Source organism: Lissotriton vulgaris, chromosome 8 (assembly GCF_964263255.1).
Source record: "Lissotriton vulgaris chromosome 8, aLisVul1.2, whole genome shotgun sequence".
Lineage (NCBI taxonomy): Eukaryota > Metazoa > Chordata > Amphibia > Caudata > Salamandridae > Lissotriton > Lissotriton vulgaris.
Genome location: NC_141696.1, coordinates 168,929,751 through 168,944,063, shown reverse-complemented (window position 1 = coordinate 168,944,063; position 14,313 = coordinate 168,929,751). Strand labels below are relative to the sequence as shown.

General features: G+C 47.0%; 1 protein-coding gene across 2 annotated transcripts in view; it reads left to right on the top strand.

Moving 5' to 3' along the window:
• The window catches only part of CLNS1A (chloride nucleotide-sensitive channel 1A), a 157,050-nt gene that overhangs the window by 107,628 nt on the left and 35,109 nt on the right, over positions 1-14,313 (top strand). For both annotated transcript variants that reach the window (XM_086933894.1, XM_086933895.1), the window contains one exon: positions 11,076-11,159. In XM_086933894.1, coding sequence (XP_086790020.1) covers positions 11,076-11,143 — 68 coding nt within the window. In that variant the 3' untranslated portion in view covers positions 11,144-11,159. The remainder of the gene's footprint in view (positions 1-11,075; positions 11,160-14,313) is intronic.

Genomic DNA, 14,313 nt, shown 5'->3' with positions numbered 1-14,313 from the left:
TCTATGTTAGGGGAACTAGGGGAGGGAGGTCCCATGTTATAGCGACCTTGGACTCCCTCTTGGAAAATAATTCAGCGAAGAATAGCGTGGTTGTTGCAGGAGATCTAAACCTAACCTTCGAACCCTTGGTTGCTTATGATTTGTATCCTGGGGAAGAGGAAGATAGACAATTAGGGGTGCCTAAACTGGATCTTAGACCCATAAGAAGGTGGACAGAGGATGTCATTCATATCAATGCGATTTGCTACGAGAAGCGATTAAGGGCACTTAAACGGGAGAACTCGGAGTGACATGGTAGGCGCCAACACATTTGATAACGGGAGTCATAAAAGCAGGATCGACTATGTCCTTTGTAGTATGAATTTTTGGCACTTGATAGTGGATATGGAGGTCAAACCGTGAATAGAAAGTGATCACAACCCCCTGTGTGTAGTCGATCAATGGTGGAAGTCCAAAAGCAACCAGAGCTAGATATGGCTGTGTATTGTACTCCTGAAAGCGTCCCTACAAATGACATGCGCAGGCTTAAATGGTCGCATGTTATGACCAATGAAAAGGTCATGGCCAATATCAGCAAGGAGGTTGACAAAGCCATACTGGACCTTGAGCAAACAAATAAATCTGATGAAGAACTGGGTGATGTAACTAAATTACACAATAGTCTTTGTGGGCATCGGGGACTACTTTCTTAAACCAGTCAAAAACAATAAGGCAACCACCCCCAAACCGCTTAATTGGTGTGGCAATGACTATAGGCGTGCTAGAATTGTATTAGGCACTGCTATTAGGGGGCGGGATTTGGACGCTGTCCGTTTAGCCAGACAAAAGTACAAAAGGTCCACACGTAATGCCAAGAAGTTGTGGAATGAACTCCACTGGCAGGAATTGAAGGAGGCAAGCGATAGTAAGGATTGTAGACTATTTTGGAACATTGTCAAGTGGGGGAGGGGGGGGGGGGGCAGTCTGACCCTCCAGAAAATTATGTTTCCCAGGAAGTTGTGTAAATTGTTTTAGACCACAATATGCACGTAACCATTTGGATAATATGATCGATGATTTTAGGCCTGTTATTTTACAAGCATGAACTTTTTAATGGTAATGATGTCTTAGTGGCTCTTAACACGTTGGCCAGCGGTAGAGCCACCGGGACCAGATGGGGTCCCAGCAGACTTCTTTCTTTGTGACAAAGAACGCTGGGGGAAGTACATCATGCTATTGGCTAATGCCGTGGCCCAGGGTGCACCGGTCCCGGTATCATGGAAGGGAGCAGTAATAATACTGGTATATAAAAAAGGTGACCAAGCACAGCCACAAATTACAGGCCTATTAGCTTGATAGATACTATTCAAAAGGTGATTGGGAGGATGATTTTGGATGATTTTGAATAAGGTACTTGACTGGGTACTTGATTGGGTTGAGGAAATTAGTATATTGTCTTCTTTCCAAGCGGGGTTCCGTAAACTCACAAGTACGATTGACCAGGTATTCCGCTTTACCCTATTACAATGGAAGACTGTGGTACTAGGCAAAGGCAGCCTTTATGCTGCCTTTGTTGACCTACATGCAGCCTTTGATTTAGTCCCCCGGTCACAATTATGGCCAGTTTTTAAAAAAACTAGGTATATCTGAGGAAATTCTATCATTATTAATGAGGCAAACTACGCAAAGATACAGTGGGGAGGACAGAGTAGAGTCACCTCTGAATTCCCGGTGGAGCGTGGTGTGCGCAAGGCTGCTCAATGGCCCCCACGCTTTTTACATTGTATATTAATGGAGTAGTTGCCCGCATGTCATCAGTAAATATAGATGCTCCTCTAGCTGGCGTGAAGATACCTTTTTGTTTTTTTTTAACATATTTTATTATTAATCAAAGCAACCTTAGGGCTTAGAGAAAATCACAGTGTGCATACATAGAGAGCGGCAAATATAGGATCGAGATACAAAAACACATGATAGGAAGCATTACATTTATGGCAATTAGATACAGATCGTGCCCCTCAGCAATCCCCCCCTCCCTTGCCATCTTACTCCGAGTCACTTTCACTGTCCAGCGTCGGAGGGTCACACAGATTTCCCCTGTATTCATTCCATGCACCCCAAAGCCTCACCCATTTCCGTGGACATTTTTGATTCAAATACACTGTCCGTTCAGCCAGCATTGCAAAATCAAGATCTGGGATCGGGGATCACCAAAACCTAGCTATGTTTCTTTTAGCATACATCATGCCTAACGCCATCCAGTAACTTTATTTGTCCAAACTGTGTGAACAAGCGCTCTTGAAGTGCGAAACGCGTCACGTTTAGTTTATGACTTTAATAAACCAGGATTATTTGACTTAAGCGACGGCCTTTTGTGTGTTATTTGACCAGAGCGCTCAATGGAACCCCGTGTTTTTTGTGATATATTGGAATGTCAACAGTCTACTGACTGGGTGAAGTGAGCAGTGTATTTCCGAACAACATTTTTATTGAGAGATTGCATGAAAGATGCAGCACTCCAAACACCGGAGGAGCTGCGAGCAGATGAGCAACATTCGCTGAAAGGCAATCTATACAATAGTTTAAAAGAACACATTTACCCCAGCCCTTCCACACCCCTCCCCCCCTCCCCCCACCCGGATCCCACCCTGCCCCCTGCAGAATGTCCACACATTCCTAGAAAGAAAAGAAAAAAAATGTAATTCATGAAACATTCAATGTGTACTCTTCCTCACCCAGGATCTAAGCGCATCTGTCCTGCATCCATAGTATGTTGCACTGGCGGCTCCAGCCACAGTCCTCTGTAGTCTGCCCATCTCCTCCATATTTTATAGTGCTTCCTGGGGCAGCCTCGGGCCTCAAACACTGGACGCTCCAACCTCATGCAGTAATCTAAACCCTTTTTCCATACTTCCACCGGGGGGGGCCCTGGGGTCCTTCCAGTCTCGAGCCACATCCCTCTGGCTACTGTAAGGCCAAGAAGCAGTAAATGTCGTTTATAGATGTTACCACCCACTTGTTCCGTAACATGGAGGAGGCCCAACTGCGGCGTATGGGGAAGCTCCCAACCCAACACTTCGGACAGACAGTCCCATACACCAGTCCGGAACCTCTCCAGTGCACCACATGACCATACCGTATGCATAAAGGTGCCCACCCCCGACCACACCTGAAGCATTCAGGGGACGCAATCAGGCCAGCCCGCCACAGCCTCTCCCTAGTATAATAAGCTCTATGTAAATATTTGAATTGAATAAATCGTAGGCGTACGGCAATGGCCACACATCCTTGGGGCTGCAAGGGCTTCTCTCCAATCCCCCTCCTCCAGCTCACCCACGTCCTCCTCCCATGCGGTCCGCAGCTTATCTAGCGAAGGGGAACAATGTGTAACTAACGTCTGGTAGATGCGGGATATCTTCTTATCTTCCAATTCTCCCATGAATACCTTAGCTTCCAGGGGGCTGAATTCAGGCAAGGCGGGTGAGATGGCATGACGGAACTGTAAATATTGAAAGAACTGGGCTCGGGGCATGTCATAGTCTTCCCTCAGCTCTTGGAACGATTTAAGGGTCGTGCCTTTCATAACATGGCCCAACGCCGATATTCCTATGATGTCCCAACCCCGGAACCCCCGTAGGGACGCCAGAGCCGGCAATCGACCATTCTGCCACAATGGGGTTTCCTCCGTCAGTCTGTTCCACCATCCCATGCGGCGTAGTGCCTGTCGCCAAATCTGGAAAACTACCTGAGTAACGACTGGGAGCCTCTTCCTCTTCCCAGCCGAATACAATATAGTGTGTAGGGTGTCCGGTTCCATTAGATACCTCTCAAGGGCTTACGCTGGGTCTCCCCGGTCCCCATACCACCATTTGTTCAATATCAACAGGTGAGACGCCTGATAATAGGACAAAACATCCGACGTCTCCAATCCACCGCAGTATGTGGAGAGGAAACCAGTACGTAGCGCCACTCTCACCACACCCCCGGCCCAGAGGAATTGGCCCAACGCCGAGTCGACCTGTCGAAACCACTGTGGCGAGATAGAGTAGGGGTGGTTCTGCAGTTGGTATAGCAGACACGGGAGGGCCACCTTCTTGAAAGTGGCCGAGCGGCCATAAATATTTAGGGGCATATTGGACCATGTCTACATCTCCGACCGGACCCGGTCCCAAACAGGAACGACATTACGCTCCCAAGAGACCTCAGGTAAGTCCGTCAGGAACACTCCTAGATACTTAAGGCCCCCCGCCGCTTCCTGTAACGCAGACCCCCAGGACCCCAGTTCCGTGCGATCCCCTAGTGTCCACAGTGTGGATTTCCGCAAATTTAGATGGAGCCCGACACTTCCCCGAACACCCGCATTATTTCCAGGACCCTCGGCCCTGACCTATTTAGTTCCTTGAGGAAGAAGAGAGCATCGTCGGCATATAGCCCGATTCTGTCTGACGTTCCCACCTCCCATTCAAAGCCTCGCATTTGTGCGTCTATCCGTACCCACGCCGCCAGTGGCTCCATGGCAAGGGCAAACCGATATGGCGAGAGGGAGCACCCCTGCCGTGTGCCCCGACTGATAGGAAAGGCGTTGGAAACAGCCCCAGCCACTCTCACAGAGGCCGTCAGGTCGGTATACAGCAACCTCAAGTATGATAGAAATTGGGGCCCAAGATTCAGGCGAGGTAGGAGCGCATGTAGGTAGACCCAACTCAACGAGTCAAAGGCCCTATCTGTCGGCCAGCAGTAGTGCCGCCTGGGATCCTGTGGCCCGCATCGCCTCTACGCTACCTGTGCACGCCTAATATTGTGCCTCGTCGCTCTATGAGGCATGAATCCCGCTTGGTCCGGATGGACGAGGTTAGTGATATATGGAAGGAGGCGATTGGCGAGTGCCTTGGCCAATATCTTTGCCTCAACATTCAAAAGCGATATGGGCCTATATGATTCGTGGTTTTCGGGGGGCCTCCCAGGCTTACAAAAGACTACGATTTCGGCATGTCTCCAGTCCGCCGGTAAGCGACCACAGTCCCTGGCCGCTTCCAGCGCCCTCTTATAGTACGTCCCCAACTGAAGATGATATTTCCTAAAGAATTCGCGTGGGAACCCATTGGGCCCGGGGGCCTTACCATCATTCAATTCACTAAGGGCCATTCCCAGCTCCTCAGCTGACAGAGGGAGTTCGAGACGATCTGAGCAGTGTATTTCACCTTTGCTCTGCAGCATAGTCCTGAGGTTTTGTTACTGCAAGAGGCCCATCTACCTGGGGAACACTGTCCCTAGCACCGAAGGGCTATGATAGAATCCTCCATATTGGGTACTTCCAGGGAGCTAATGGAGTTGACATCCTTCACAATTCCTTCCCCCAAGTAGTTACACATGTGACACGCGATCCGCTGGGACGTTTCGTCGCCCTGGAGGGTGCATTGGAGGGGGCGAATCCCGATGGTATGCGTTTGTGTCCCCGGCCTCTTTGCCCTCGGGTCTTAGGGACCTTTCACGCCTTCCACAGGAGCTCACAGGGGGTGATTCTAATGCAGTGCCTGACCCTAACCTGAATAATATTGGAACCCCCTCTGCGTCCAGACGGGTTAGTACCTGTTGTCTCACTGGTTGGACTAAGGCCCAGGGTCTCTGCGACATGTGGAAATCCTGACACCCCCAACAGGGCAGTTCTCACACATGCAAATCAGTGGCTCACCTCAACCACTCTGTTATATATCTCGCCTTTCTACCCACCTTTGATTGCCAGTTGTTGTTGATCCCGATCCAGATTCTGCCCCGCAGCATTTTGGGTCATTCCCCTTTGCGCCTCCATCTTGGGCACCCCTCTATGGGACAAGAAGTAACTCTATTGGTGGGTCTCCCATCAACAGGCCAACAGAATTATCCCCGAGATTCTGGACGGCTCTGGTTGTCCCCAGCAGTACCTCGCTGAGGTAGCCCAAACTTTTGCCCAGTATTACCACACACTACACCAGGCCAGCGGCTGTGTCTGGATCCTTCCTTGATTTGGTCCCCCTTCCTAGGCTGCTTTTCTCTGATGCTCTCCTGCTAGATGAGCCTCTTGCAGTGGAGGAGATCGGAGAGGCACTGTCTTATGACACTGGGTAAAACCCTGGGCCCGTATGGCTTTCCAGTTGAATATTATACAACATTCCTGGAGACCCTTTCCTTTTGTCGTTATGCAAGGAGGTCTGCCACACCGGTTTCTTTCAGTTGGAGCTTGACTCTGCCACATTAGTAATACCCAAGATGCAGCCTCCATCCACATCTTGCACAGCCTACGGTCCGATATTGCTCCTTAACTGTTAGCCAGTATGGTAGCGAAAACTTTAACCTAATAGACTCAAACGCGTCTTATGAGTTGATACAACCAGACCAATGCAGCATTGTGCCATCCTGGGGCATGAGATACTGTATCCATCGGCTGCACGGGGCCCTGGCCTACTGTCATCCACTGCCATCAGACCTAGCCTCGCTTCTTATTGACTTTGAGAAGGCTTTCGATACAGTGGATTGTGACTGTAGGAGAGTAGGGGTCTGCTTCCTATGGTCACCCTCACATTTTGCTGTGGTTTACTGTTTTTTTTACTCTAGTGTGGCTGTGGGCCTGCTAATCAGACCCACAGCCCAGCTGTTCTCTCTCTAAATTCATACCATGTACTTTAGGTACATACCTAATTGGACATTGGATCACCTTGTGAGTCCCTGTACAGTGTACATTAGGTACACAGGGCATAGGTGCATCCAAAGCCTACCAGGGACTGCAGCATGTATTATGCCACCCCTGGCTGGCCATCCACATTGACACAACTGGCTGATCTCTCAGCTGGGGCAAGGTCGTGTAATCACCCCTTGCTTAGGTATAGTATCCCTATACCTACCAGTGCATATAGACACATATATACCTATAAGTCACTCCTATGGCAGGCCTTAACAATCCTGGAGGCAGAGTGCTTGGTTTTATGTGAGATGAGGCTCTAGCATGAGCTGAACCTGTCTGCAGCTTTCGAAACCATGTCCTTATAGCTGTTCTATGATATAGCCATACTATATACTTTTAGGTGCATTATAATCCTTGCGGTTATTGCTAACTTTGGTTTGGCTGTATCGAAATATGTTGTGTAAGGTGTCATAGGCTTTGGAATATTACCCCCCTCGCCAATTCTGGCAATGGGTGTAGCATTCCACCCTTCTAGAGGGAGAAGACATGTACTAATAGCTTTACCCCGGTTAACGTTCAACATATCCTCACCATCACAAAAATGGATGCTGCTGCCACAGACATGAGTCTGACCTCCTGCAGCTGGGAGCCCTTCGATCCACCCTTGGATTCAATCGGATACTTCTATCCTGGTCGTCTGCAGCATCTTCTTACAGCTCTCAATAGGGAACAGCGAGGAAACCCGACACGATTTGACACCTATGCACCGGCTTCCCTGGGTGAGGTAACTCATGTACTCCGGTGCTCCTGTGGGTATTGACTATCCTAGTGTCCTAGTATAACGGGGTTTTCTTTTAGTCCAACTGGAATGGTCCTGAATATACTACTTTGTAACTTTTACGTTCCCATTCTAAGTCTATGTAAACCCGCGTGTGTGTTTAGACACAGCACACGCCTCCCGTGGGCCACCTACTTCCTAACCTTGGGTTGTATAGTGTAGCCCCAGCGATTCTACAGGCCTTAGGCCTATTCACTATTTCTGAAGTTGTCCTTATAACACTTACTTAGTATATGGTTTGCATGGCCCCTAGGCCTAAACTGTATTTGTGCAACTTCTAGTATACTAATTGAGTAACTTGTGCTGTATCTCGAACTCTGTCCTCATAAAGAAGTCAGAGGGGTTGTGTTAGAAATAAATACATATATATTTGATATATACCTTGTGTGGTGTTCTTTCATTTGGTATTCAAGGGATTGCATATGGTAAAACAGCTGGCTTTACTAGCCCTCTGAAGTTTTAGCCTAAGACCGCTTTGTCCATGCTACCACTAGGATAGCTGGTCTATAAGGTTGACTTTACAACCAATCACTATAAGGGTTGTTTGGACTGGTGCAAGGTTCCCACTAGAATAGTGGACATCATATACCAGGCCAACTTCTCACAGGGACTACCTTCAGTTTGTGTTGATTCATGCTGGCTTCGGGCCAAGGTTCCAGAGCATGGTCCAGCTGCTCTATTCCAAACTCACCGCCTGGGTCCGGGCTAATGGGTTCCTCTCTGACTCCTTTGCCATAGATCGACGGACCCGGTAGGACTGCCCCCTGACTCCCTTAATCTTCACCTTGACGAGTAGAGCCCCTGGCCCAACCTATGCCCCCAGTACGTGGGCTGGGCCTGGAGCATTGTCTTACACTATACAAAGACGACATACAGCTCTATCTTATGCACCCGGCTGTGAGAAGGCCCAGATCTCTCGTGTTGCTGCAACGCCTCAGTCAGTCATTGCTGGTTCCCCTTGTGCCATCAAAAGATTCCTTCGACTGGCAGACTAACATCCCTCTCCGCCAGCTTAGTTTTAAATACTTGGGCATATGGGTCACCCTATACCCAGAGCTCACTTGGGCCTTCAACCTCTAACCCCTGGTCCAAAAAGCCAGGTCAGAGCTTATCAGGGTGCTGGCCCTCCCAATCTACGTCCTGGTGCATATTAGACTATTCAAAAGGATGATTCTCCCATGTTTCCTTTGTTTTTCAGAACTTACTGCTCCAATGACCTCTGACCTGGATCTCTGCTCCAGACGGCGCAATTAAGGCATTCCTGTGAGGGGGAGGGGCGTTCGCAGGCACAATGGCCTTCAGACTGTAAGCAAGGCCCCTATGAATGTGACCTGGAGATGACCAATCTCCAACTCTACTATTTGTCCTCCCACCTCCTCGTCCTCCATGATTGGTTCAATGGGGTATGTTCTGACCCCGCTTATCGCTTGAACTCTCATTGATGGGTTTCCCACAACTACAGGCTATGCTCTAAGGGTCTCTAGTCACTCTCTCTCTGCCCCTAGTGACCCGGGTGGTGTTCCTCACATGACAAACTGCTCTCCAGCATGTACGATGGGAGGTCAGGCTTGCGCTGCAGACCCCACTCTGGCACGGCACCTGGTCGAAAGAGGTAGCCTCGCTCTGCGGTTTACACTCCTGGGATCTCATTGATATTACTCGGCTTGTAGATGCATGGTTGGGGACGCACATGCACTCTTCCAAGACCTTTGACAGCCCTATAGCCTTACAGATACCCAATTTTATAAATAACTCCAACTCCGACACGCTCTCCAGGCCCACTCCCTGCTCACTTATGCACTCCCAGAATTCAGTCATCTGAAGGCCAAATTGATAATGGGGAGCCTAGGTAGCGGCAGAATCTCAGATCTACCGCACCCTTACTATCAACTCCCCTGGTTCACTTGGCCACTTTCGAGCGTTTTGGGGAGAATTGGGTGGGACGTGTAGAGGACGAAGACTGGCGAGACGTCCTGATGGCCCCTTGTGAACTTACCACCTCCTCCAGTTTGCAGCTTGTTCAAACCTGCTATCTTTACTTTGTATACCTCTCTCCAATGCGCTTGTACCGACTGGCTTGCGCCGCACCCCCACATGCCCTCCATGCAGAATTGACTTTGCAGATTTCAATCACATGGTATGGTCTTGTGCGGTGGTACTTCTGTACTGGACCAAGGTGACTCGTGAGCTGTCAGAGGTACTGGGATGGCAAGTTACCCTTTTCCTCCTATTGATTCTCCTTTGGGTCTTTCAGAGATCTAGGGATACGAGGCTGAAAGGGCGTTTCTTGGGCACAGCCCTCCTGTTGGCGAAATGAGACAACGCAATGGCTATCCCCCGGGCCTCCTATCCTCTCGAAGTGGAAACTGGGCATAGATTGATGTGAGCAGCAGGATCGCATGGTTTTCAAAACCCGCGGTTGCCCCCAGAAGCATGGGCGGGGGGACTGGCTGAGTCAACTTGCTTAATTACCTTTGGATCTGTACTTGTGTTCATTCTTCGTTTACGAAAATAACAAAAAGGAGATAGAAAATATTCGTGTGGATTCGTTCTCCCTGCCTTAATATGTATAAACAACAAGAATCCACCAGCAAGTGCCAAGTGTTCCCTACAGTGGTGGGGAGTACATAGTGTTTTTAAAATACCCCTCACACACCAAAAGGACCCTTGGTGTCATGCTTCATAATTGGTGTCATGCTTCATCATTGGTGTCTTCGCACCCCTCTACGGGATGCGGCGTGCTACTACCTACGACTACACGGGAGCACTTATTTCAATGACTATGCCTGGTGCGTGTGAGGGTTGAATGTAAATGTGAGTGGGTGGTGAGGTTATAAGTGAGTGATTAATTCAAAAGTAACTGGCTCGTGGGGTGAACTCAAAAAATGTGTGATGGGCCCCCCGGGCTGATACTGTTAAAAAGGTGAATTTTGAGGTGTTTATGTAACGTTATGTACATCACCTCTCGGTGATAGGTGATGTAAAATACAGAAAATATAATAGAATTGTGCTGAGCAGCCACATTTTCTAGATGCAGCTTATAAGTCCACTATAGATGTATAGCCGTACTCAAACAACCTTTGGTTACAATCCACTACACCAGAAGAATAGATGAATGCATTTTTAGATTGGTATATTTACTACATTCTCTTTTACCATCTGGTGATAAGATATAGACCATGCATTTTACAGTGGGGCAGTTTTTGTATACCAATGTTATGCAGAGAATTGATTTTTATAGTTTTTATTTGTAATTATTTTAATGTGATTTTACATTATTGTAATTAATCTTTTGCAGTAAAATGTAGTTTATTGCAATTAATAAATTCTATGAAGACATAGTGGCGATTCTTAAATAATTGTGTCCCCTATAGGTTTAGGAGGGCTTGATAAATGCCATATTTTTAGGATACCCACATAAGGTAAATGTACACATAGTGAATTTATTGGAAATGTTCGACATAGTCTTTGAAAATTTGACCTGGCTGGATGCCCAGGGCCTATGTTTTACTGGAAGCTAATTATCGTTCTGACTTGCCATCAGAGTGCCTAGGCTTTTGTGGCCGAAATGTATCACATTGGCTGTTTTTTCTCCCCCAGATGGAATGGATGTGGATTCTACACCAACAGTTGCTGGACAGTTTGAAGATGCTGATGTTGATCACTAAGTACATGTATACTGCTGTAAGTTGTGTGCTTTGCTTCTACGCTTAGTTTTTTGTGTTGGGGTGTTTTTTGTTCAAGGAGACTTTCAAGTGTACCTTTTCTTAAGGGTGTTACACATCTGTATGGACGCTCTGCTATTCCTTAGTTGAGCTACTGTAGCATTGCTACTGTTGGGGATCATTCACTAGGTCCAATGACCAGACATCTATAAAAGGCAAAAAAAACCTCCTCCACCTTGTTCTAAACATTGCATTCCATTTCCTTTTGCTTTTGAATGGTGTGTTTGTTTGTGCAAAAAAGTTCCCTGTCATTATTGCAATTCCTCTCCAGAAGTAAAAGCCTGCTGAATACATTTCTGATAATTAATGGGATGTGTGCCGTGTTAATTGGACACCTTTCTTATCACTGTTCCACAAAATGCTCTGAGCAGAAAAATGTTTAGTATCCTGATTAGAATTTTTTTGCCATACTTGAGGTGTTACCAAGAGGATTTAAATAAACGCCTGACCCCTGTGTCCTAGGAAGATTTGTGCTTATGTGGCTAGTACAGCCTTTACTTTTGCCCTAAAGAAGGATAAGATCTCTTTGACATAACAAAGAAAATAACTCCACTTTATTCTTCCCTAGTTTAACGTCAGAACAGATTTAACTCTAGCCAATACTTCTACTGAAATTCAGGGTATTCTGGTATGCATAGTAAACTAGTCAGTGGTTCACAGGAGAGCTATTAAGGGAGAAATATCTCACACACAATTTGCAGCACCACTGACATTCCCCAAATCAGCCCAAGTTACATTTCTTGCAGTTTCGGAAGTACAGGGAGCTGATGTTTGGGCAAAGTAAAGTATTTTACATCCCTGTGATTTGTCATTTCTCAACATTATTATGGACTAAATCTTATTTATTTTATTGTGATTTTGAAGTATATCTAGCAGTACCTTTAACCCACAGGCTGGTGTGGACTGGTCAACTTAGGGCAAAAGTGAGCCGAAATAAAAGGGAAGCCTTAGGGTGACCCCATACTCAGCAAATTCTCAAGTTCCCCACACTTGGAGAGTAGATTGCACATCATCTAAACATGTCTCATTGTAGCTAGAGCTCCCTTTGTCCAGTGTCCTCCCCCCTTCCCCCACCCATTGCATTTGGGTGCTCTAGGCTGGTATGATTCACGGGCATCTGGGGCATTTGAGTTCCCTGAATTCAGCAGCCAGGTATTTCTGGAATTATCTGCATATTTTGTTGAATCATTGGGGGTTCTGGCTGGAATATCAAAAGCACCAGCTTGTCCATTTCCTGTGTGATCCAAAGTCTTTGTAGTCAATCTTGTAATGTGCGTGCCCTGTTTTTCCCCTTTAGGGATAATAGTGCTTTATTTGCTGCGGTTTTCCCCTTTGTCAGTAAAATGGAAACATTGGCTTGCTTTGGCAACCCTAATACTGTTTAGTCTTGGTATCTAGGGATTTCAGGTGGGATATGTCATCCAGTACATCCAGGACTCTCTTCCAGATGAGCTACAGCTCTGGGCTGTCCCATAAAAGATGTCCGCGTCCTGCCTCGCTTACCCTCTCCAGCATTTGCTCCGGTTTCTTATATCCCATTCATGCAGTCTATCTGGTGTGTGGTACAGTAACTGATCAGCTTGCCTTTAATGCTATAACCTGCTGCTACTCAGTGCCAGAATTGTCGGCAAGAAAACGTCCCCTTTACTTTCCTCACCCGAGATCCTGAATTCCCTCTGCAGTGTCTCTAAATATTTGATGCCTGCCTCATCAAAGACCTCTCCTATTCTAGTGTCTCTCTTTTTAGCGATGCCTGAAAATTCTGCATGTTCCCCGCTAGGATAAAGATTGGTTTTTCAACTTTTAGGGTGAATGGCCAAGGGAAAGTGGTTAAGCCTCACCACAGTTCCCAGTCCTTTTTCCAACCAGGGCACCTTCCGTATGCGAATAGCCAAGATTACTTGTTCAACAATGCACCATTATTTTAGGTCTCCCTGTGCCCCCGCTCACTATGAACCGCATGTAGAATACCTAATAGTATTTTGCTGAATCTGGGACTCCCAGTCCTGTCTGCATTGTTGGTATTGTTTCTTGCTATTCTATGATGTTTACTCACCCATATGAATGCAACAATCAGTCTTTGCTGATTTAGAAGTATAATTTCTGGCATTGGAATGGTATGCATGAAATATAGCATCCTAGGGAGCGCAACCATATTCACTGCTGTGATGTGGTCCAGCTGTGACAGGTCTCCTGTGTGGCGTGCTAGGACAAATGTCCTTTAGAGCGGGGGGGGGGGGGGGGGGGGGGGGAGTAGTTAGTTTCAGTAAAAGTTGCCCAACGAGCGGCTCACCCCAATAGACACACATTGTATAATTTCCCTTTGCCCGTCTAACAGGATATTTTCGCCGGCTCCACTATCTGATCCTGAGGAAGCAACAAATTCAGTGCTTGGGATTTTTATATGTTCATTTTAAGCCCATATACTTGTCTGTACTCTTTAAGTATTTCCATAAGGATGGCGAACACCTTTGTTGGGTCTGTAAGCACCATTGGGATGTTCACTTTGTACATTGAGAGCTTATAAGATTACTATCCTATATGTATGCTTCTGGTCTCCTCACTGTGACAGATCTTTTCTGCAAGCTGTTCTGTTGTGAAGGCAAAGAGAACAGGTGATCGAGTGCAGTCCTGTCTCGTCACCTATCCGATCTTCAATGTTCTTAGTAACCCTGTTGACTCGGAGTATAGCAAACAGATTCCTTCTAATATCCAGGCCATGAATCTAGCCCCAAAACTAAATTGTCTAGTGTTTGGCCCAGAAATCTACAGTTGTCTTGGTCAAGCACTTTCATAGCATCTAAGGAGAGCAGGAAGGCACTTTTCCGCTTTCTGTGAACATTCTTAATCATGTGCATGATCTTTTTAGGACTGCCTTTGCAGTTTTGTCCTGGAATGAATCAACACTGTTCTGGCAGTCCTGGCAAAACTGTAGCCAGTCTGAATGCCAGTACTCCTGTAAATATATTAACGTTTGTATTCAAAGAGGATGTGGGCTGTAGGAGCTGTACCAGGTTCCTCCAGGATTTTGGTATAGCTATCCCTCTACCTTAATACATGAAGCAAGAGATGATGCCCTAGTTACAAAATGTGTTAAATAGATTTGTCCTAGA